Source organism: Panthera pardus, unplaced genomic scaffold, assembly GCF_024362965.1.
Source record: "Panthera pardus isolate Hobbes unplaced genomic scaffold, ASM2436296v1 HiC_scaffold_8, whole genome shotgun sequence".
Classification (NCBI taxonomy): Eukaryota; Metazoa; Chordata; class Mammalia; order Carnivora; family Felidae; genus Panthera; species Panthera pardus.
In genome coordinates, this window is record NW_026527013.1 from 145,199,122 (window position 1) to 145,224,404 (window position 25,283).

The 25,283-nt window shown below is 46.7% G+C and overlaps 1 protein-coding gene and 1 non-coding gene across 6 annotated transcripts in view; both read left to right on the forward strand.

Moving 5' to 3' along the window:
* NRF1 (nuclear respiratory factor 1) overlaps nucleotides 1-24,092 on the forward strand; it is a 147,233-nt gene extending 123,141 nt beyond the window's left edge. For 4 of the 5 annotated variants that reach the window (XM_019452723.2, XM_019452724.2, XM_019452727.2 and 1 more), the window contains one exon: nucleotides 22,057-24,092. In XM_019452723.2, coding sequence (XP_019308268.1) covers nucleotides 22,057-22,220 — 164 coding nt within the window. In that variant the 3' untranslated portion in view covers nucleotides 22,221-24,092. Of the gene's footprint in view, nucleotides 1-6,408; nucleotides 6,498-22,056 lie in introns of those variants that run through there. The other variant, XM_019452726.2, reaches the window with a different exon arrangement.
* On the forward strand, nucleotides 14,349-14,453 carry LOC128775805 (small nucleolar RNA U13). The gene has a single exon (XR_008420777.1). It is a non-coding gene; the product is annotated as a small nucleolar RNA U13 (small nucleolar RNA).
* Nucleotides 24,093-25,283: the final 1,191 nt, after the last annotated feature.

Here is a 25,283-nt window from a genome sequence, read left to right on the forward strand (position 1 = left end):
CTTGGACCCTGAGAAATTCTATACGAGTTTTGTTTTTCTTTTATCTATATTTTATTTATCATTTTTTAATTTAAATTCAAGTTAGTTAACATACAGCACAGTCTTGGTTTCAGGAGTAGAACCCAGCGATTCATCTCTTACGTATGACACCCCGTGCTCATCCCAAGAAGTGCCCTCCTCAATGCCCATCACCCATTTACCCCATCCCCCCACCCACCTGCCCTCCAGCAACCCCCAGTTTGTCCTCTGTATTTAAGAGTCTCTTATGGTTTGCCTCCCTCTCTGTCTTTATCCTATTTTTCCTTCCCTTCCCCTATGTTCGTTCATCTGTTATTTCTCAAATTCCACATATGAGTGAAACCATACGAAATCTGTCTTTCTCGGACTGACTTATTTCTCTTAGCGTAATACACTGTAGTTCCATCCATGTCTCTATACACGTTTTCTGTAGTTTTCTGGGACCCATAACTTTGGTCAGATGTGCAAATGAATTAGAGAATCTCCCCTTCCTCGGCCCCCCGCCCAAGGATTAAGAGCCTCTGTCATAGAAAGTGGTGGCTGGGGCCATAGAACTTTGTGGATATTTGGTCTAGTGCTGTGAATAAGAGGGGCAAGGGAGATGGGAGAGTCTGCAGGCCTAGCTTATTCTAAAAGCTGCACTAGCAAGCTCTGTGATCTTGGGCAAGCAAATTAACCTAAGCCTTCACTATAAACTTAGGCTAATGACAGTTCATGCTTATGAGGTTGATGTGAGCATTAAACAGAATGATTCCGGGGCGCCTGGGTGGCTCAGTCGGTTAAGCGGCCGACTTCGGCCCAGGTCATGATCTCGCGGTCCGTGAGTTTGAGCCCCGTGTCGGGCTCTGTGCTGACCGCTCAGGGCCTGGAGCCTGTTTCAGATTCTGTGTCTCCCTCTCGCTGACTCTCCCCTGTTCATGCTCTGTCTCTCTCTGTCTCAAAAATAAATAAAACGTTAAAAAAAAAAAAATGTAAACAGAATGATTCCTATAGAGTGCTTAGCATAGTGCTTGGCACATAGGTACACTGTGAGCATAAAACTCTTACTAGCTGTCCACATCATTTCATCCCCCCTTCGTTCCCCAGAATATGTTCAGTTATACTTCAGAATACAGGGTATTCTTGTGCCCTCCTGTCTTTAGGACAGATCCAAATGCTTACCTGATGCAGTTGAAGGATTTATGTTCCAGAGGTAAACGCTGCAAAGAAATCGGAGACCAGAAGCTCTTTCTGTATAGGCTTGAGTAAAGGAAATTGAAGGAACTTTGACTGAAGGTGACATTGTTTAACAGCTCCTGGATCTGGTCATATCACTGTTCTCAGGCAGGGCTGCCGTTCTCTTCCAGCTGTAGTTGCTGTGGCCTTCGTCATTCTCAGGGCATAATCTCTCTTCACATCTCACGACTGCATTGTATTTCAATCTCCGTCATCAAGGGGGACTTTTTTCACTTCTTCCTTATTCTCTACCACCACTGTCACCCATTTTTACTGAGTAGATGTCCCTCTGTTCCAGCTCTTCTTTAAAAGAGCTAAAACGCCAGTCCTCATGTTGATGAACTGTAAAATACATCTCTCATTCTCCCTTTTTCTGTGTGCTCATTATCTGGACACATCAGTATATGGACTTGTTCCCAGAAGAGTCAGTGGATATCAGTATTAAATTAATTTAGGAAATATGTCAATGTTGCTCCTCCAAAAAGGTGCTGATATGCTATTCTAGTGTAATAAATGAAATAAAGTTTATTGTAAAGGTACATTTTCAGTCACCGTAAAGCATGATAGTAGCTTTGAAAAGAGCTGTTGCATTCTTTGCTACTATATTATTTGTACCTTTAATCCACAGATGATAAGCTCATCGCCCCCAGGACTCAAAGCAGGGAGCCCCTGAGCAAATAGTTTTAAGGTTTTTTTTTTTAAGTTTACTTATTTATTTTTTGAAAGAGAGAAGGTGTGAGTGCAAGCAGGGGAAGGGCAGAGAGAGAGGGAGAGAGAGAGAATCCCAAGCAGGCTCTGGGCTGTCAGCACAGAGCCCAATCCGGGGCTCGACCTCACATACCGTGAGATCATGACCTGAGCTAAAACCAAGAGTCGGACGCTTAACCGACTGAGCCACCCGGGTGCCCCTGAACAAACAGTTTTATATGAGCTGTGAGCCTCCCCTCCTGAAAGTCCCCCAGAGCAGTGCCTACAGCAGCTGTGGGTTTGGGGGCTGCCCTCCTGGGGAGTAAATGGCTCTCTTCTCCACTGACAGGAACACCTGAAGGGAAGATCTCAGACCAAGCTGAGGTGTTACCTATTCCGTCAGAAAAAGCAAATGAAAGTTCATCTGTCCTACAGCTCCTATCCCTTCAGAACCGTAGGTCTTTTTTAATGGAGGGGAAGGTAGAGCACACTCCCAAGCCTGAGTCAGATGAGGAGAGCTCTGAGCCGTGGCTCAGAAAGAACAGGGTGAGGAGTGAGTACGTGAGCCGCTTGCTCTGGGCCGACTGGGAAGCGGGTGCTGCACAGTGTCCTCTGAGCACCATGCTTTCTTTGCAGACAGTGCTTCCCTATTTCAGTCAGCTTTTGTCTTAAAATGAATAGTTTTCATCCTGGAAAACATGTTGGTAGATGTCATACCAGGAAAATAACTTTCAGTTTTGCCCTGCTTTTGACTTTTGACTATAAGCATTGACCATCATTGTTTAGGCCCTTCATCATTTTCTTTTCTTTATTCTTTCTTTCCTTTTCTGTTTATTTTTTATTTATTTTGAGAGAGCAAGCAGGGGAGGGGCAGAGAGAGAGGAAGAGAGAGAGGGAGAGAGGGAGAGAGAGAGAGAGAGAGAGAGAGAGAGAGAGAGAGAGAGAGAGAATCCCAAGCAGGCTCTGCTCTGTCAGCCCAGAGCCCAATGTGAGGCTCAGAGTCACCAATCGTGAGATCATGACCTGAGCCGAAATCAAGAGTCGGACACTTAACTCGCTGAACCACTCAGGAGCCCCTTTCCTTTTCTGTTTTTACTACTATGACTGTTGCTGTCACCATAACCCCCTTTCCAGTGACTAAACAAGCACCGTCTGCATTATTCTACCTTCACCCAGGAAGGTGGGTAGAACAGAGCTTCTGAGCCCTATTTTGCAGACGCAGCTAAAGCTGGGCCTTACCTGTCACTGAGCAACTAAACGGTGAGACTGGAAACCAAACCCAGTTCTGCAGTACCCTCTATTGCCACTGTGGGTCCCCTTCCTTCCTCTTCACTCCCTCTTGTCAACCCACGCAAGCAAAGAAGTCAAGGAGATCTAAAACAGGTGAAAATCATTGTCTTTATCGTTCATCTGATTCATCTGTTCCTTTGTATGGGTCACTCTTTTGCAGGATTGTTTTAAGGAGTGGGTATGGTATATTTTACTCCCTTTAGAAGTCAGTGTCATGGGGTGTCTGGGTGGTTCAGTCGGTTAAGCATCTGACTCTTGGTCTCCCCTGAGGTCATGATCTCAGGGTTCATGAGATCGAGCGCTGCGTTGGGCTTTGCGCTCACAGCGTGGAGCCTGCTTGGGATTCTCTCTCTCCCTCTCTCTCTCTGCCCCTCCCCTGCTCTCTTGCAGGCACAGGGACATGCACTCTCTCTCTCTCTCTCTCTCTCTCTAAATAAATTGACTTTTTTTTTTTAAGTTTGTGTCATGATAAATTTTAGCAGAGGCAAATAAAATAAATGGCATCAAAACCCAAGATGTAGGGGCGCCTTGAGTGACCGACTTCGGCTCAGGTCATGATCTCCTGGCTTGTGAGTTCGAGCCCCCCATCGGGCTCTGTGCTGACAGCTCAGAGCCTGGAGCCTGCTTCAGATTCTGTGTCTCCCTCTCTCTCTGCCCTTCCCCTGCTCACGCTCTCTCTCTCTCTCTCTCTCTCTCTCAAAAATAAATAAACATTAAAAAAAAAATTTTTTTTAATTTAAGTAAAATAAAATTCAGTTATTGGGTCACATTAGCCACATTGCATGTGCTCAACAGCCATGTGTGGCCTGAGATACTGGATTTTTTACTCTAATTTATTCACATTTTTAAAAATATTTATTTATTTGTTTATTTGAGAGAGAGCGTGAGTGGGGGAGAGCGGCAGAGGGAAAGACGGAGAAAATCTCAAGCAGGCTCCACACTCAGCACAGAGCCCGATGCTGGGCTCTGTCCCAGGACCCTGGGATCATGACCTGAGCCAAAAGCAAGAGTCAGACGTTCCACCAATTGTACCACCCAGGCGCCCAGTCACGTTTAAATTTAAATAGCCACAGGTAGGTGGTAGCTACTCTAATGAACTGCACAGATACCGAACGTTTCCATCTTTGCAGTAAAGTGTATTGGATGGCGCTGATCTAAAGGCTCTAGCAAAAAGACTGCCCTTCTGGCAAGCTGTGCCCCTCTGCGCGGGAAGGACAGCACCAGTACTTCCAGAGCCTGCCTCCCAGCGACCTTCTCAGCTCGTAGACAGCATGGCTTTGCTTAAAAAAGAAAACAAAACTGAAAAAAAACATTACCATGTGACTGAAGTAATCCACAACGGGTGAACAGCTGGGCAGGAGGGTTGCAAGAAGAACTGGCCTATTTTTCTAAGGACAGAGCCTCGCAGGAAAACCTGAGACAAGAGGAAGTGCAGACACCTAGACCCGCTTCCTAGTCTCTTTATGCACAACTCGGGCCACTTGCACACTTCCACCCACATGCCTTCCAGAGGCAGATTTCTCTTCTTGGCTACAGGCATCTTGAGGCGAGATGCATTAATGATTTATAGTGACCCCAGAAAGGATCAAATATCCAGAGCCTGGTGGGTCATAAGGCTGAAAGAAGCCATTACTATTGGATGAATTACAGATTTCACAATGAAAACATGGCTGCTTCTGAAATAGAAACGTAGAGGTGTATACTGGGGCTCTCATTTCTAGAATACCCAGAGGGGTTTACAGTTTTCTGCCCCAGATATGTTCCTTCCGAGCCCTTTTCTAGCATTGAAGTTTGTCCTCCTTCCTGACTCCCTTCACAGTTACTTCCTAAAATCCAAAATGCCTTCCAGATTAGCTGTCACAAGGAAATGGCAAGTTTTCTGACTCCCCATGCTTCCCCGTCCAGGGGGATATGTCAATCACACTAATTTTAGGGGCAGCAGAGAATTTTTTTTTTTTAGTGTTTATTTTTGAGAGAGAAAGAGACAGAGTGCAAGCAAGGGCGGGGCAGAAAGAGAGGGAGACACAGAATCCGAAGCAGGCTCCGGGCTCTGAGCTGCCAGCATAGAGCCGACGCGGGGCTCGAACTCATGGACTGTGAGATCATGACCTGAGCCGAAGTCGGAGGCTCAACCTACTGAGCCACCCAGACGACCCAGGAATATTTAGTCCCACTCTTTTTAGTGCCTGGAGCATTGTAAGCGTGCAATAACTTAACTACTGTTGCTGCTGCTGTTGTTGTTATTATTATTATTATTATTATTATTAAGCACTCACACCGAATGGGAAGGAGATTAATCTTGAGAATGTTCACTCTTAGCTCTTCCAGGACACATTCTTAGGGTCTGGTCCAGTGAGCCTCCATTTGGGGGGGAGCAGGTAGTGCTCCCACAGAATCCCAGCTTTCAAAAGCCCCTGTTGCTAATGAAAGCATATTGTGTCCCTCAAGGGTGCTAGGGAAACAAAACTGAGGTTCACTTCTCCAGAATTACCAGGTCTTTCCTGTCTCTCATCAGAAACAGCCCCCACAGCTGGAGGGGCTGGTTGTCAGGGGTCTTGGTGCCTTTGTCCCCTACAAAAATGCTAACCTGTGGATACCTTCAGAAGGAGCAGGACTGTCTCGTGAAAGTGCCAGTGTGTGTTTAGATTCATCTTTCTCCTTGCGGAGTCCGCAAGTCCAGAGGGGATGTACCGTCTCCCCTATACCATTATAAACTAGGGTGGCCTCGGGAATTCATCATTCTTACACCAGGAACTGCTCATCTAGGCTCTGCTACTTGAAGACTGCAGAAAGAAAGCGCGCGTACAATGGCCTCTACTCGTTGTTCTCTATTCTTAATATTCATCTGAGCCAGAGCCACGTCCTTCCCATGTAGCTCTTAGACGCTTTCCCTATTAAAAGCTGAATGCCTCCAGAGTCGGCCCCTCGAGGCCCAGAGGGAATTAGCACATATTATCCAACCGGGTTGGCACACCTTCGTCTGTCCCTCAGTCTGACTGTGTCAGGTATTCTCCACTTGGGGAACTTGGTGAGCCGGGGTATTCTGACCAGAGGACTCCGACCAGAGCTTCAGGGCAGAGATTCCCAGAAAGGGGCCTGCCACCTGGCAGGTGGACTTGACCAGTCAGTCACCTCTCCGTCCCCAGTGTTATGAGGGCCAAGTTACATGTTTCCTTATCTCATTCTCCTTCCCTTTAGGTCCCCACATCTTTCTGAGTCTTTGTATTCGAAAGGCAGATTCTGGTCTTAGATGATTCCAGCAGAATCTTGGTGCCTGTCATTGCAGGTAATATTCTGTAAAGGGAAATCTTTTTTTTTTTTTTTTTGGCATACCAAATCCAGAGCCATATTGGACAACTTTAATTGGAGTCATTTCTATTTAATATGTGGATGAAAAAGTAGGTTTTAATTAAGCGTGTTAAAAGGGGATTGATCACTGTTCGCCCAAGAGCCAGAATATTGTGACAGGAAGAATTCCTATAGAATGAAGTCTTTAAGTTGGACTTTCCTTTTTTACTTATGCTTCCATTAGGATGTTGGAGGAATGTCAGCGCACTGTTATTAACTCTGATAGCTTGTACATCGCAGCCAGTATGGTTTGGGGCCCTCTGGCTCTCAGGTTACCTGTATAAATACAGGGATTCACTTCCCAGCTCTACCATTTGCTTAATAAAGAGCAAATGTGCAGAACCCAGCAGCAGCAGCAGCCTGGCAGAGCCGTAATCTGAACAGGATAAACATGCTTCTTTTTGAATGATGCTCTCTCCCCATCCTCCTGCCAAGAGCAGGATATCAAATGAAGGGGAGGTTGTGGTTGGAGTCAGTAAAGTGAATGTCTAAGTGGCACCTGCTCCATTCAGCAGATCTGCTTTCCCGGGGCCTCCCACTGCACATCTGCTCCTGACAAAGCCTCTTTTCTCCTCCTGTTGGTCAGACTGAGAGCAAAGGCCTCGCAAGGAGACATATTGGTTTTGCTCTGTCAGCACAATTGCCTGTGACATTATAATTACACCAAATCTTCATTATTAGAAAGGCCCCAATTTAGAGATTTTCAGAGCCAAAAAGGGGTTTTCGAAGTGAAATGGGTAAACACATCTTTTCCGTTGTAAAGCTAGCAATTGGATCTGAAAATCATTGAAGGGGTCTAAATATGGAAACTGAGACAGTGCTCTGAGTGAGACTACAAAAACCCTGCTATCAGATTGGCGCATGAAAGAGGCATCCAGCAACTCTGATTTTACCCAGCCCAAGCTTTCCGTACTGCCTGTAGTACTGTCACGTAGAGCTATATTATATTGTTCTCAAATGCTGATAAAGTTTCTCACCTAGGGGCCCTGGGGGGGTGGGAGGTGTTAAAAGAAGTTGATGGGGTAGAGCAGCAAAGGAGAAAACCCTACAGTCTAAATAAGAGAAATGCCAGGAAAATATATTTTAGGTGAACGCAGAGCATCCGGTTTCAGATTGAGTTTCCATTTAACAAAGGCAACTCTTATCATGTTCTATGGTGTGTGTACGATCGAAGCGTGTTTATAACTTGGAGTTGGCTCACTGGAAGCTCTGGAAAGGTTTTAGAGCTGCACTCTGGCTATTGAAACTTTAATTAGAGTAGAAGTAAAGATGGATTCCTCAGTGCTACCAGCTACGTTTCACATGCTCTCTAGCCACCGTGTTGGCCAGTGCACAAACAGAACATGGCCATCTCTACAGTGAGTTCTGGTGGACAGCGCTGTTTTAGAGATTAGTCTGAACCTTTTGAAATGTCTTGACTGCTTTAGCAAGCCTTGGGAGTTTCCTGTTTCAGCCTTGTTTGGAGGGGGAAAAGAGAATTTGCCTGGATGTTTTTGGAACGGCTCCTTCCAGCCATGTTACTTTATCTTTTCACCTTAAAAAATTGTTTTCCTGCAAGAATCTCCCGTCCCTTCTCCACCCTCACATACACCCAAAATAATAGTAATGAATTATACCTATCAGAAAGGACTTTAATTTTAGGAAGGTCCACTTTCAGCTGACCTACCCCTTCCTAAACCTTTCACGGCCCTGCTGTTTGCCTGGAGAGTTTTCTCATTAAACAGAGCTTCTGACTAACAAGGGCACACGTGAGTGCTCAAGGGCCAAGAGTGTGTATGTGAATTGTTCATTTTGTCTACAACGTGAAGCGTGGACAACACACTGGGGTGGACCGTTGAGCTAGTGGCACCTTCCGTTTTCAGCAACTCTGGGGACCAAGAGCAGGGTCTTTAACCTTGCTTCCTTCATTTGTCTGCCTCTTAGAAGTCCCTGCATGGTTGCTTTGACTCCTGAGAGGAAACCTATGTGAAATAACAAAACTACCTCGAATCTAGATATTCTCCTTTTTCTCGAGAACTTAAATCATGTAAATATAAAGTTCCTTATCCTCATAGCAGCCCTATGAGACAGAAGTAGCCCGTTTGTTTTATAAATGTAAGTATAGTCAACTCTCAGTTGCCACATACAGATCATCTGTCATGCAGATTACTCGTGACACATTTTAAATCCTTGGACATTTTCTCTCAACAAGCAAGCATAAGCCTGGACCATCTCCTCCACCCCCCCACCCAGCTGCTGGGTACTTAAGGAACACAAATTAGTTTTCATATTAGCTTAAGGAAGACATAATTAGGAAAGTAAGTCTAAGTAAGTCTGCTGCAAGAAAAGCGCATCATAAATTCCAGGTTATGGGAGAGACGGCTGACCCTCCCTTCGGCTCAACTAAGAGCCGAATGTAAGATCTGCTTTTACAAACACACACACCGTTAGCACTCCGTGTGCTGGCATGTTTACCAAAGGAATTGTAGAGCCCTCCATGGGAGGTTGTCAGAGATGGCTTTGTACCCCGGGCACCGGGGCATACAGGGGAGACCGTGTCCTGTGGCCGCTCCTCCCCGCCGCATCCCGGAGGCGCATCTTGCTCAGTGCTTTTTAAAAGTTCTGTCTGGCCCACCGCCCATCGCAAGCAGAAGCTGACCGAGCATCGCAGGGGGCTCATGTTTGGGCAAAGACGGCAGCAGCCTCAGTGTAAGGTACCAGAGGCACGGCACCTGGCACGGATGGCGGACCGCTCCGTTCTCCGGCCACCAAATGGTCTTAGCCGCTGACAGTTTTGTGCAGAGAAAGCAACCTGGGGATTCCTCTAGTGTCATTCCTTCCGCCTTCTGGCAGAAGCTAGAATTCTTCTATAAAGAACTTGTCCCCATCATCAAGCTGATTATGCTAAATACAGTCCAGATAGGAAAGGCAGGATAAATAGTTGAACAAGATGAAGTTTATTGAGATAGATTTCTTCCTTTGACTATCAAACCCCATAACTATTTATTTCTTCTTTCCAGTGTACTGTCTTCAGGTGTCTTACTGCCTAAAGCCAATTTAATTCTGCTCTTTATATGCTCTTAGAATGTTCTAGTGTTTGTTTTCTAAATGGTACTCTACAGGTTGTGCTTAGTGAGGGATTGAAAAATAGTAGAACATCTTTGGAAGCTTTTTTGCCTCAATCTTTCTGTGTTCAGTTAGCAGAGGCGAGGGCTGGATAGTGGGCACATTTGGAATGTGGTGGGGGGAGGGTTCCTTGTGCTAGTCTCTCTCCTCTTGTACCGGTTTGAAATTCTCCATAATGAAAACACTGAAAGTAATAACAGAAAAATAAATAAATCTCCGTTCCCAACTCTAGGTAACTCCTGATTGGCTCTTGTATTCATTTCCACACCTGACTGTTGCAAAGCCTTCATGTGATAACTTTCCCCTGTGGTTTCCATCATCTTGGTACCATGGGGCACCTGGCTGGCTCAGTCAGTGGAGCATTTGACTCTTGATCTCGGGGTTGTAAGTTTGAGCCCCATGGTGGGTGTAGATATTACCTAAAATCTTTAAAAATATATATATATCAACACTTTATTGCTCACACCCTTCCATTGGTATATAGACTTTGGGGACCTTGAGTGTCCTCCTTCTTCCCAGTGATTTTTCTGGATATTACTGAGCATCTCTTTCCCTTCTCTGGAAGGTCAGATCAGATGTCCTCCTAATAAGCACATACGTGTCCCACAAACTTCAGCTGGATACTTTTCTCTCCTGCCATTTTCAGTTTAAAGCCCTGTTGGTCAGACCAGCAGGCCTTGAAGTCATCTTGTTCAGCCCCACACTGGGGGCTCAGCCTGCAGGATAATACACCACAGTGGTTCTAAAGCACAACACCCTGACTTCATGAATATTCCTGGACACCAGTAGTTTCGAACAGAAGTTGTAGAATTGTACCTGTCACTAGCAAAGTAAAAATGAATTTATTTTTAACATTTGGCTTATGGGATGAGGGCAAGAGAAATTTCCCGGTGGTCTGAAAAATCAGGCAAAGGACAGAGTCTGCTGTGAAGGTTATCGCAGAAAGTGGTTTTTCCAAGAGAGGGTTCACGTTGTCTAGCAAGAGGGGAGATAACCTCGTATGCCGAGAAGTGCCTGTTACCCCAAGGCACTGTGAGGCCGCTGTTGGCTCCACGAGAATACTCAGCACGCCAAGTGTAATACATATTTTAATCCATAAATCCCTCAAATGCACCCAAAAGCCACGGACTTAGAAAACACGGAAGAGGAAGATTAAATGTCCCAGAAGCAGCTAATATAACAGAAGCAGAATGATTGGGAGAGAAATACTTTTTCTGTTTCCTCCTTGTCTCAGTGTCTGGAAGGTTACCTGGATCTCCTTTTCATTTGCTATTGGCATTCTTTTCATGACCTTCCTTTTCTTGCCCTGAGACTGTCCTCTTTCTTTCTGGTCCTTGTTTGTCATTCCCAGCTTCTGTATCTGCCTGCCTGCTGGACGAGCTTCTCTCCCTGCTTTCCTTCCCGTTCTCCCATCGCTGTACCAGTACACACGATGCCTGTTTTTCTTCGTATAATAGTGGCTTGTCTTAGACTTCAGTCCCTGGTGTAAATTCTTTCTCAAGCCTGCAGATAAGACTTTAAAGGACTTCCCTCCTGCCTGTCACCCCTAGAGACACCTGGAGATAACCCTCGATGGCTCTTTAAAAACTGCAGAGGGGCGCCTGGGTGGCTCAGTCGGTTAAGCGTCCGACTTCGGCTCAGGTCACGATCTCGCGGTCTGTGAGTTCGAGCCCCGCGTCGGGCTCTGGGCTGACGGCTCAGAGCCCGGAGCCTGCTTCGGATTCTGTGTCTCCCTCTCTCTCTGCCCCTTCCCCACTCATGCTCTGTCTCTCTCTGTCTCAAAAATAAATAAAAACATTTTTTAAAAATCATAAAAAATAAAAAAAAATAAAAACTGCAGAGTATTACTTAGGTAATATAATTTACGATTTTATTTCTTATCTATTCCTAGCTTTTCCAGTCACAGTCTTCTGGATCCCCATTCAAGCCAGCATTTTCCTGGTACCTGTAGCTAGCTTTCACATCCATAAACTACAGAAAGCATTACATTGTAAATTTTTCCTTTGGGTTTTAAGAATCCTTTCTCTTCCACCACAGGTGTTGATTTGATAAATTTATTTGTTTAGTTCTCAATTTCTCCCTGACAACCATCAATATTTGTCTCCCAACTAAAGATATTTCCATGACCAACTTGGAAGGCCTTTGGGCTGAAAGATTCAGTTACAGCAAACAACAATTCCCAGAGGTTTCCCAGATTGTGAGGGCAAATGAAAGGCCCATTCTTCCCCAGGCCGTCTGTCCTGCTCTATCTTGTCGGGCTGGGGCGGGGTGGGGGAAGGGCAGTCTGGTTCCGGGTGACCGGGGCCAGGCCTGTAACCCTGTGCTCTGCTAGGCTTGAGCCCATGCTGTTATTATGTGGAGGGCTTTACACATTTATCAGAGTGATGACGTCATATCGTACTGTCCCTCACCGTGTATTTAACATTCTTGCTATTGACCAGTGGTTTAGCCTGGATTATTCTTCACTGATGCGCTGAGTCGCCAGCCATGTCATAGATGCCAGGGTGCCGTTCCAGTGCCAGTTCTGACCATCGCCACATTTCGGAAGGGAAGCTGCCCGCCAGTCCATCTGCCCTGATTTCATGGCTCTTATCTCTAATCTTTACATCTTTGAAGGCCTTTGGCAAATGATGTGCTTCCTGGCAGGAGCACATCACTGCCGAAAGGAGATCTGTGCCGTCTCTGCTTTCCTTTCTGTTTGATGAGAGCTTTAGTCTAACATCTGTGATGCCACCAGACTTCATCAGACCCCTCATTCGAAGTCATCGTCAAAAAGTAGCTGGCATTCATTGTATACCTACTGTGTGCCAGGCACCGTGCCAGACTTCACCGAAGTCAGCACATCTAGTTCTCGACAGCCCTGTGAGATTAGTAACTGCCATTTTACGTTTGAAGCAACCAAGGTTCACAGGCCATTCGATGGCAGACCCAGGAGTCACATGTAGTCCTTCTGATTGGCACACCTTTAAAGGAAATAAAATAGCTTATTTGACCCTCACACAGAATGCACGGGAACTACCGATACAGCATTTGGCTACGCTGCCTTAAGGGTCTTGTTGTGAAAATCCTGCTGCACTTGGGAACAGAGTGAAAGGCTTCAAGGCCTTCAGTCTGTGGAGGCCAAGGCTGATAGGAATGTAACCAAGTTCCTGAAAATCACAAGGAACGAGATCTGGAGTCATATTTAATTAGTAAGCATCTACTGTGTTGAAGCTGCCCAGTATTTTAAAGACAGCAGATTATACAGAGAACAACAACAACTATTTGGAAACAGGTTGGCACAGAGCCGGTGCCAAATGGTGGAGGGAATAAAATCACAGGAAGGAAAGAACCTGACGGGCCATTCTCTCTGTGGTATCTCCATGAAATGTTTGGAAATTGGTGGAAGAATTGGACTTACAGTGGCAGGGGACCATTCTAGGTAGAGGGATCTGTCTGAGCAAATACATGTGATGGTTAGGGTACACTAAGGGGACAGGTATGGTTGTAATGAAGAGAGAATGTAGAGTAATTTGTGGGAAAGGCTGATGTAATCCTTCAAACTAGTAGCTCTTTGGCTGTTATTTTTCCCATAATAGACAGCCATCAAAGTCCTTTGTGCGTGCGTGCGCGTGCATGCGTGTTTTGGGGGAGTGGGGGGAGTCGGGATGGCCGTCGCCAAACAATATTTCAAGATTTAGCTGTGATACGTAGATGTATTCCTCAAATCACAGAATACCAAAAGAGTTAGTGTTGAGAAAAGTAAATGAATTCCCCTAAGTAAATAAATTGCATACATACACATACACACGTGCACATGTGTGTGTGTTCCATTATACAGTAGGTAAGTGATGGAACTCATTACTTCAGGAGAGGTCAGGAATAGAGTAGGTCAGCTCATGAATGATAAATTCAGAGTGTGCAAGGCTATGACCCTAACCTTTAAAGTTACTCTCGTTGGCGCCCATGGTCTACCACAAAGCCTCCCCTCATTCCCCCATCAGAGACAGACCACTACAAACCTCAAGGCCTCTTGTTTTGCAGAAAATAGGGCCAAGCCCCTAAACGTGAGCAAATGATCACATAGATGACAAGACCAGACCAGACTTATGACTAGATAGCATTAGCTGCTACCCATGTAATATGATTTGAGAGGCTCAAAGACAAATGTCTGTCCAAAAGTGTATTCCCCTGTCACCCATCATGCCTTAATCTTAAATCCCACTACTAGAGGTAGATTATTTTGAGTCTTGAAAGGAATTGGGCTGAGTGGAACAGTTGAGAGTCCCCCATTACTACACCTATGAAATTAAAAGAAATTTTTTTTGGTAATGTTTATTTATATTTGAGAGAGAGAGAGAGAGAGACAGAGTGCAAGCGGGAAAGGGGCAGAGAGAGAGGGAGACAGAATCCGAAGCAAGCTCCAGGCTCTGGGCTGCCAGCACAGAGCTTGACACGGGGCCCGAACTCAGGAGCTGCGAGATCATGACCTGAGCCGAAGTCGGACGCTTAACTGCCTGAGCCACCCGTGCGCCCCTGCACCTATGAAATTTTGAAGTATAAATACCCTCTGAAGCGGTCGTGGTCTTTGATATTTATCCTTGCATATGTGAGAAATTGCAATACATTAAGCACAATAGCAAAAGATTGGAAAGCCAAGACGTGCGTCATTAGAGCACTGGCGAATCAAAATCAAGCGCCTCCAGATCCTTTTGCAGCACGTGAGCGTGATGATCGGGTGTTCACACTGTCGTGTGACATGTGCCTCCCTCAAACCTTGTTGCGACGTTGGCACGCTTACCCGTCTGACGTGAAACAAAAATTAAGCACCTTCATACAAATGGAATACTCTGCAGCCGTTCTCTTTGTGTTGTAAGTAAAGATCTCCAAAAAAGCAAGGTGCAGAAGAGTATGAACGTATGCAGTGTTCGAATGGGGAAAATACCCAGACACACGTATACACATCTCCCAGTCTTGGGTAGACTACGGACGAGCCCAGAAACTGGCCACAAGTAGTTACCTCTGGGAGGGAGATTGACTGTTTTCAACCCCGTGCCCTTTATGCACCTTTTTTACTATGCCCTCCGTGTGTTACCTGTTTTTCGAAATTAAGTCTCTGTTAAAATAGAGATTCTCCTGAAAAGGGGAAACTTAAGAGCCAGATGATCACCTTCTGAGAGATGATGGCCCTGATGAGAGGAACAAGCCCCTTGAAGAACGGACCCCGTGCGGGGGTCTCCTTGGAGCACTCTGAGTGGCAGCATGGCCGCCTTGTTGGTCAGTCTCCCTGAATGTCCTCCCCCTAGAAGGTCACCTGATTTTGAAGGGTGTCGGGTGGGAAGTGTGTGAGTTGTGTCAGAGGCGGCCTCGCCCAGGGATCTGAACCTTCAGAGCCGGTCCTGATACCCGTCGTGTCATGTGAAAGTTTTAGCAGGTCCCTCTGGCTACAGTGGAACAACGGCTGGAGCAGGGCGATGACGAAGGAAGATAAAACGTCGTCCTGGCAAGAGAGGATAGGACTTTGTCCAGGGAGGCAGCGGAGAGAAGTGGCGGAATTCCGGGTTTACGTTTGAAGGGCGAGTTGACAGGATTTGCTGATGGTGTGTGAAGTCAAAGGCGGCTGCAGTTTTGGCCTAGGCAACCGGAGGGGTGCAGTTGGGCAAGACTGGGTGGGGCGTGTCTGACCACGTGGGCTCAAGTACGGGACACCCAGGCAGGAGGGAGGTGAGCAGGGTTAGGTCTCATTGTCTTTTGCAGGGAGATGTGGTCCTGGAGCCAGAGCTCCTCCCGAGATTTTAGTCTGATTGCTGTTTGACAAGGAAATCCTTATGCCGGGACTGTGGCTCCTGAGGCCCCTTTGGCCTCTTCCCAGTTTGGCCAGTTCTGTAAACCTAGCCTGGAAGCCTGAAGGGAGAGGCAGCAGTGAGCCCAAAAAGGGAAGTCCCCTGCTTCCCTGGGCCCTGCTGGCCTGCTATTCGATGGTAAGGGTGGCTGAGCCCACAGAATGACTCCCAGATCGACAGCCTGGACGCCTGGCTTTGCCAAACTCTGTCATCTTGGGAGAAAATCACTCTGCTCTGTGTTTCCTTTTCTCTTCTTTCTTTCTTTCTTTTTTCTTTTTTTTTTTTTTTTTAATAAACTTTGTATCTGCTTCCTTTTGAGTTTAAAGAAAAAGAAAGGGGTTTACTAATCCACATAAATGCTAAGGTTTCTTATGGCTTTGAAATATTGGGGTACTCGAGACTGGGGCCCTAAATCTTCAGTATGTGCCCTTAGGATAAGTTTGTGTTTCTGCCAAAGGAACTTGCCTGTCCTCTTGCAAGAGGGAGGCACACCTGCCCTGCCCGCGTCTCTAGGGTCTTAGCAGAGATCAGATGATCCACACTGGATGTAAGAGGGCTTTGAAAAGTGCCAAACAGATGCCCAGAGGCTTACTGCTAGGATTGTACAGGGTCTCTCAGACAGACAAGACGGAGAACTTCAAACTCTGAAAGCAGAATGTGAAGGGCTTCCTGTTGCTTAATCAAACGAAATGACCCAGAATATAAACTGAGATTAACATACACCTTCTAGATTAGGGCTAATCAGGGCCAGGCTGAGCAGATGCAGGGACAATCCCAGCCTGATTACTGTGCCTCAGCATTTAATCATCTCTCCTCCAAGGGCAGGAGGCCGACTTAGCTCATGCTGGTCTGCAAGCCGCCAGTCCCCTCCCCCTTCCCCTTCCGTGGACAGAAAGGGTCAGAGCTGCTGAGACGGTTTAATCTAATCCCCTGCCAAAATGGCTGTGTGTGTGAGAGAGAGAGATTCTGAAATTCTAAAATCCCCACAGTAGGACGGTAATGCACTGATTTAAGGTGGAACCGCATGTAGAAAATAATGGAATTGGGATTTCGAGGCATTTGGGGTTATGGAATGACCCTGCATATGAAATTCTGCCCTCTGTAAAGCTTTTCGGGTATGTGGCTGCTGTTCCCAGTCATTCACTCTCGAGACAGCCTTGTGGAGGGGGGCATTCCATCACCCAGTTGCAGAGGCCAGATTTATTCCTCCCCTGATTATGAGGTGAAATGCAGAAGACGGAATCTTTATAAATGAGTCCCTCTTTGGATGAGTCCTGAATGCAGTCGTGTTTACATTACTGTTCTGTTGACTGGGAGCTCCTGGCTCCAAAACCTCCTAATCACCCTAAGACGGGGCCACTCCAGTCACCCTGTCTCCGGGAGGGACACCTGCGCGAGCTTCGAGGGCAAGTTTCCTCTGTGAGTGCAGAAAACATTCATTGAGGCCCTGCTGATTGCTGAGGACTCTGAGTCCCTTACAGAGTTGACCGTCTTCTTGAAGACATGCACACAGTGCCTGAGTACGAGCGCTGCCTCCACGGAGGCCTGTACAGAGTGCTCAGGACCTCAGGAGAGAGGCTAAGGCCAGGGAGGAGAGACCGGCTGCCATGGAAGGAAGAATAGGAGCCCATTCAAGGAACAAGTCCAGGGCCATCATTGCAGGCACAAGGCATGCTTGCGTGCAGGTTGTAGAGGCCCAGTCAAGTGGTTCACCTGATGGGAGTGTATGGGGGGAGAGGAGGGCTGGATACATACATGGTCACTCGGCCTGAACGGAACAACAGGAGCTGACGTGAAGGGTTTAAATCCTGCAAAGAGATTTGGACCTCATGTCCCTTGGGCCAGTGAAGAATTGTGAAAGAAGGCAACAAGATCCATTTACGTTCAAAAGATTGTTCTAGCTAGAACAGTGGCAGCGAATACATATTTTTGCGTTCGCACCTTTTTCCGTTTTATTCTGGAGCCAATCTCCCATGATACTAAAACTTTTAACGACAGTGTTGGACATGGATCCACGTCCTAGGAAACAAAAACATGTCATAAATCAGAGATTTAACTGTGACAATTCTTGAAATCCCCACCGCCCGCCTTCTGATCCCAGCATGATTGTTCGCGGTGAGGAGGTCTCCTCGCTCAAAGTGACCCCTGCGTTTATAAAGTGTGCGACTTGTTCCCCAAGTTTGCAGCTTTTGGAACTGACTCAAGCTCAGAAGCAAGAGTAAAGAAATAAGACTGATCTTTGCTTCTAGTTTCAATTGCTGTTTGCCAGCATGTGGCTTCTTTGCAGGATGACACAGGTGTCCTGGCTTGGCCAGTGCGCATTTGGGGTCACTTCATTAGTTTTGCCCGTTGTGACCAGAAGAGAGGACGAAGGCGATGACGATCGTGAATACACTGGAGCGATGGAAGGGGCCGTATGGTCTTCACACATACTCAGGCCAGGCCTGGAGTCTAGAAGCCAGGGCAGAGGGCCCAGCTGCACGTTGCTGAGGCCAGTAATAGACTCCCTTGGCCTATTGCCCTTCTGGCACATCTGGTACCTCACACTGTGGGAAACAGAACATGAACCAGAGCCAACCCTGGCCTTGAAGTAGCCCTCTGTCAAACAGCAAGGTCTGTCGACGCGCACTGACCGGGCCACGCCAGAATACGCACTACCGTCCTGGTGCTTGCTGAGAATCCAGAGGAGGCCACTCTCAAGTATCGACTGGGGCTGGGATGGGGCCAGCTTCCGAGAGGAGGGACCACTGAGCTGGTTTTGAAAGGGGAAGGCGTGGGGAGTGAGGGAGTTCCCAGTGGTGAACAACTTGAGCAAAGACTTAGAGGAAGGAGCGTGCCGCTGGGTCAGGAGATGAGAGTACGAGCACGGAGTACCTGTGTTTGAGAACGTGAGCCCGCAGAGCTAGGCCAGGGCAGAGCATGAGATGTCTTGAATGCCACGTCCAATAGGAGCATTTTTTTAATAGGCTTTGGGAACCTTTTGAACGTGGAGTTGGAAGAGTTTGAGATAGAGGATTGATGTGGGATGGGAAGCTGTCTCAGGTGGCAGGGAGGGGGAACTGAAAGAGGACTGGGTAGAGACAGTTTTTTGTGTTTCTTTAACGTTTATTTAGCTAGTCTACAGGACAATATTGGTTTCAGCAGTAGAGTTTAGCGATTCATCATTACATGTAACACCCAGTGCCCATCACAAGTGCCCTCCTTAGTACCCATCATCACCCATCTAGCCCATCCCCCTGCCCACCTCCCTCCATCAACCCATAGTTTGTTCTCTGTCAGTAAAAGTCTCTTGCGGTTTGTTAACCCCTCTTCTCTTTCCCCCCTCTTCCCATTTATTCATCTGGTGTGTTTCTTAAATTCCACACGTGGGTGAAATCATACGGTATCTGTCTTTCCCTGATTGACTTATTTCTCTTAGCACAGTACATTCTGGGTCCATCCACATTGTTGCAGATGGCTGGTTAGACACATTTAAGAGCTGTATGCGAAGTCTAGATGAGGGAAATTGAGCCCCACAGCATTCTGGGGTCAGTGCCTGGCCCTCAGCCTGCCCTCCTTTCAGCCTAGCGTGCAAGTGTAGGCTGGCCTCTTCTGTGTGAACTCCATTCCTGTTAACGCACCGCAGCCTGAGCCCAGATTTCCTAAAATGACTGTCACTGAGCAAAACATCAAGCCCGTTTCATGTTGTATCATCAAATACGGATGTCTAAACTGGCAAGATTTTCCTCTAGAACACAGAACTTAACATTGTTAAAATAACATTTTATTTTGGGGTTTTGTTTTTTTTTTTTTGGCATTAGAAAATATCCTGATAAAACATCCCTTTTTAAAATTTTTATTTTCAAAAAAGTGATACAGTTTTAAATGTCAATAAAAGGACTAAAAGGCCTTAAAAAAAAAAAAAAAAAGAAAGAAAGACTATCCCCTGGAGGCGACCCTTCATGCTCTTTCTGGTGTCTTTACTGCTCTAAATAATAGTCATCTCATTAGTCCTTGAGTTGAGACATGATTGCAATTTCCTGGTAACCCAGTTTGTATGTTTATATTACCGTAACTACATCAAAATTGTTCACTGCTAAGACAAGTATATTATTACGGTTACTACTTGCTTTATTCCTTCTGATTTTTAGGCAGTAATCATCAGTTCTACCCCCTTCTGGAAGACCCCTCTGAGTCCTCGGCCCCATGTGGTGGTGCCAGTCCTGCCTGTCTGTCCTCCCAGGCATGCCGCACAGCTCTGGTCCTGGGTCCCTCATCCTTCCCCAGAGCTCTTTGCAGTGGATTCTCTGTTTTTCTCTCTCACTGCTGTGCAGCACCTCCTTCAGAACCTCCCGAGAAAGCATGGAGGGGTGACCAGCTTCCAGACCCCCCCACACGTCTGAAGATGTCTTTCTCCTGCCCACACACCCTGTCGAAAGGGGTGTCATTTCATGGGCGGGGAACCCAGTTCTCCTGGAAAGCATTTTCTCCCAGACACTTGAAGGCGTTTGCTTCATCTAGCTTCCAGGTTTGCTTTTGACAAGTCCCATAATATTCTGACCCCTGGCTTCTTGTGTAGGACTTTTTTTTCCGTTCTGGAATTCTTCAGGGTCCTTGCTTTATCCCTCATGTTCTGAAATTTTGCAAAGGTGTTCCTTAGAGTCTCGATCTTTTGTCATCTTTTCTGCTGGGCATCTCGTGGGCCCTTTCTATCTGAAATGCATGGTTTTCAGTTCTAGAAATTTAGTTACAATGTATCTGATAATTTCCCACCTTCTGGTTTTTTTACCCTCTGGCACCTGTTTCATCAGAGGTTGGACTCCTTTGGCCTCCTATTTTTCTCTCCTCCTTCCCATCTTTTAACCTTTTCTACTTTGTGAAAAATGTCCTTGATTTCTTCATCTTCTGCTTTCTTTGGAATGTATTTCATCTGTTAGATTTTTCATCCTAAATTTTTTTTCATACACCTTTTTAAGAAAAGCATCCCATCTTTATGCTACAAATCTCTTCTCTCTCTGAAGATACTAGAGTTTGGGGGCTTTTGTTTTCCTCTGCCCCCAGCATTGGGCGTTATCTGCAGCTCTGTTCCTGATGAGCTAGCGCCTCGGGGAGAGCAGGGCAGAGCTAGGTGGTCTATAGGCCCGGGGATGGGGGTGAGTGTTTTCAGTGTCTTCCCCCCCCCACTGCCCCACCGACAGATATCATGACAGATAGCACCGTGGTCTTTTCCCGGGCCTCTCCAGGTCCCTTTCTCAACACAGTGGTAGAACTTCAGATGTCCTGTCAACAAAGGTCTGGGTTTCTGGGTGTTGGAATTGGTGGAAGCTACTGATCCAGTCAAGTTGAATACACACTTTTAGCCAATTCCCGTTTTCAGCCTCGTCTCTCGGTACAGTAGTGAGAGCTACATGTCCCACGCCCTCCGTGAACACGGGACTTGCTTCCGCGTCTCTGATAGGTCAGAACCACTTTACGTGTGCTTTTCATCTTCAGAAAACATGTTGACATCCTTCGTTTATATCCTTTCCCCTCCCCTTAATTATTTAATTTTAAGAGGAAGAGGAGCTTGATATCTACATTAATTCTGCCTCATTTAACTGGAGATCCTTTTTTAAAAAAAAATATGTCCTATAAAACGATCAACTTTTCGGGGCACCTGGGTGGCTCAGTAGGTTAAGTGTCTGACTTTGGCTCGGGTCATGATCTCGCGGTCCATGGGTTTGAGCCCCGCATCGGGCTCTGTGCTGACAGCTCAGAGCCTGGAGCCTGTTTCAGATTCTGTGTCTCCTCCTCTCTCTACCCTTGCCCTGCTCACACTCTGTGTCTTTCTGTCTCTCAATAATAAATAAACATTAAAAAAAATTTAAAAAAAAAAAAAAAAGATCAACTTTTCTTATGAAGGACTGCCGTTTTCTGAGATCACGTGCTTCTTCCTTTCTTTGTAGTTAAACCTTCCTTTCTACTGTGAAATGATAGTGATATTAGGAGACAGTTGGGTCTTTTCAAATTGCCCCAAAATTGTATTTTAAAATTGTAGTGGTCTGTGGCTCTAAAATCAAGAAAACCATGCCCTAAGCATTTTTTTTTTCAAATAAGTGAACACTGAAGGGAGGGGGCGGTGGCCAGAAAACAGGATAGGAGTGAGGGAGACATATTTTTAAGCTGAGAGAAACTCGAGCATAGGCAGACAGACGATTTAAGAAGTCAGTAACAGAACATCAAAGGAAATTAATGGCAGCCTCTCCTAGAGGAAGGAGGCAGTCAGCAGGGAAGGGCTGGGGAGGAGGGTTCACACCTGACCGGCCTGGCTTCCTAACACTGGAGGCAGGCAGGGTCATCTCCTGGCAGATTGGGGAGACCCTGCCCTGGGGCATGTTTCCACAATTTTTTTCAAACTTCCCTTTCCTGATAGTCTATTTTAAAGAATTAAAATGGGTAAGAAGAGGGATGTATTTATGCCTGTGCAGTCAGTGTGCGACTACAAGAGGCTGGACAGCGGTGCCCTGAAGGGCTGGGGTTGGCTGCCCTGTCCAGCCGGCATCTGGGAAGCTGAGCCCGATCCCCACCAACAGTCTCCCCTTTGTCTCCCCAGGACTGGTCCAGATCCCTGTGAGCATGTACCAGACTGTGGTAACCAGCCTCGCCCAGGGCAATGGGCCGGTGCAGGTGGCCATGGCCCCTGTGACCACCAGGATATCGGACAGCACAGTTACCATGGACGGCCAGGCTGTGGAGGTGGTGACGCTGGAACAGTGACATGCGGCCATACCATGGCGTCGTTTTCTAGTCTACTTCAAAATTTTTTACACGTTTGCAGAGGTGCAATCAAATGGAATTAAGTCACTCGACTTTGGAAGAAAAGTTTTGTTAACCTTTTTTTTAAAAAGGAAGAAAGGCAGTGGGTTTTGGAATTGCATTTTTTAAAGCACCACTCTTGATTTTCTGGGATTGGTGGAATAAGATACCGTGTTGTCAGTTTCACTGTCCCGAAAAAGCCAAATTGTGGCAGGACCTCTTTCTGCAGAAACATGTGTGTATACTTATGTGTGTGTATGTGTGAGTGTGAATATATGTATATGTGTACATATGGATATACACATTTACATATATATAAAGTATATATATATGTATGTATGTAGATATATATATATATATATATATATATATATATATATATATGAAACCCGCATGGAATTATCTATATGAAATCAAGGTGAGCTGTGGAAAAATATAATTCACCCAGTTTAGTGGGTGTAGGGTACGTGGCCAGACACAGTCACCCGGTTTTTGTTCATACCAGGGTCATGCGTTGAGCTACTGACAAACTCAGGCGGAGGTGACCATGCCCTTCACCAAAGCTGCCTCCCAGTGGCCACCCAGAACTCTCCCTGCTGGACTCACCTGAAGAAGGAGGTTCCAGAATGGGGTGGGGTCCAGAAATTGTGTTTGCAAGGTCCAAGGGCCTCGTGGTCTGGCAGCTGAGATGCTCCTCGGGCTGGCCCAGGTGCTGACCTTGCCACAGGCAGGTGAATGTCCTTAAAGCTCCAGGCCGAGACGAGAGGGTTTTCCTCAGCCTCCCATCTCCTCCCCTTCCCAGGAAGTCGTCTTGATCTCATGACTATTAAAATATTGCTCTGGTTTTAAGGTCAGTCTCCTGAATTGGTCATGTATATGAACTGAAGGTAACAGAAGTATTAAGGGTTTTTTGGAGCGTGTGCGCGTCCGGCGTGCCTGTGGGTGTGTGCTTGGAGGGGAGAGAGTGGGAGGGGGAGGGGAGGGGTTGGAAGGGGAAAGGAAGGAGGGAGAGAAAAATCTTCAAAGACCAGGGCACACCGATGGGAGCAATTTTTTCCCTTCCAGTACGTTTCTGTAGCTTCACAGAGGAGACTGGAACTGACAGGGCCACCTGGCTCTTCCTTCTGCGGGACCTCAGAAGAGAAAGGGACCTAGGATGTTTCCTGCACCCCGGCTCAGGCCCTGATTCAGAAGGGACCCTGCAGTTTTCCCAGGCTCCTCCTGGTGGGTCAGGCCCCACAGCTTCCTCCTCACAGGTGCCGACTGGTCTGGGTGTTCTCTGTAACTGTTAAATTCTGTGATTTCTCAGCTGCAAGCCCTGAGTCTCCAGTGGCTAAATTCACCTGACTTCTCGACAGGCCAAATCTCTGCTCCTTGAGTACAGGGACAACTCTTCCTCCCTCCTCCCGGGCCCCCCATGTGTGATCGTGTATTTAAATGTGTTTTTTTTTTAATGCGACATTAAAAGATTCTTCACGTCTTGCTCAGCCTTTGAGAAAAGTTTCAGATTCTTGTATTTGCTTGTTTTATATAAAATTATCTAATGTTCTTTGTATGTTTTTTTCTGTACGTAATAGGGGGAGGGAAGGGAAATTTACATATAAACAGTCCTAGTTCTACAACTTGTTATTTTTTTAATTATTATTTTTTATCGTCATTGTGAAGCTGTTCAGGGGCTTTAAAGTCCGTGTTCCATTGTGGTGAAATAACCTCCTAATAGTTTGAGAAATTGCCAAGAAGAAGAAAAGCAAAACCCAAGTAGCAGAGCATGGATTCTGTGTTGTTTCCCATTCTGTCTATTACTGCCTCATTCAATAAATAGTTTAAAATGTGGCAACAGGAAGTGGAATGTTCATCTCTATAGGAGCACTTGGCCTCTTAGAACTCTTTTGGGGTGGCCTGTTCTGCTTTGTAAAAGGTGCTTGTAACTCAAGCTCGGTGGTCCTTGACTGGTGCTCTGTGGCGTTGTGGAGGCCTGCAAGGAGAGTGCTAGGACAGGGCCAGGGCCTCCTGGCCGGCGCCCGGCTCCAGAGCAGCTCCACTGAGTTCGTTTTATAAACTGCTGTCCTGGGGGTGCAGGGCAGGGAGGGGGTTTGGGATCTAGTTTGAAAAACCCTAAAGATAGTTTGAAAACTCTACTCTGGAGTTCTTTAAGGGTCAGTTGCATTCCACATTAAAAATCGGGATGCGTGATGGTGCCTGTCCATCAGGGTTCCCTCCATGTGAGTGTTGTTCAGTATTGCAGTGGATTATCCTTCTTGAAGCAGAGGCCTCAAGCCATTAATTGTTTCCTTAGGTCCTCGCTCCTTGGGTTCTGTCACGGCTCACGTGGCGACCGCCATCTTTCCAGCCGTGCCTCCTCCCACAGCCCCAGCTTTAGGCCGTTGGTTTTGAACCTCTGTGTTTGTGGCCACTCTGTGCCTCAGCCTAGAATGACGCCCTCCTTGCTGTTGCCATCACCCCCTTCCCGGTTGCTGGATGTTTAGGTCAGTTTCGTGATAATGATTTAAATGGATGAATGGAGAAGACAAGATGTTTTCCGTGATGCCTGACAGCGGCTCAGTAAAACCAGCGCCACCTCTCCCTCTTCCTGAACAAACGACACACTGTTGGCTGCTTGCACTAGAGGGTGAACAGAGAGGATTGACTGCAGCCAAATCGACCAAACATCATTGCCATTGACCACCCAGGAACAGCGGGTTATCTAGAGTACCTCCTAATGGGGCCGGCATCTCTCTGGAGGTGCCCTACTGCACAGTGCGTTCTGTTTGCCTGGCAAGACCCGGGTGCTGCCTTTTCCACAAGCATATGTTGGAAACTGTCTTTGGAGCCGATGGAGACCTTTGCTTTCATTGCTGCCTGAGTTACCACCAGCGGCGGCTGCAGGGACCAGGTAGGTAAAATCGCTAAGTGAAGTGGGAGCTGCTGGGGAGGGGAGGTGCTGCAGAGTGGAGAGAATCTGTCTAAAGGGAGCAGCCTCTCCTGAGTGCCCAGAGATTGCCACCAAGTGGAAGGAATATGGGC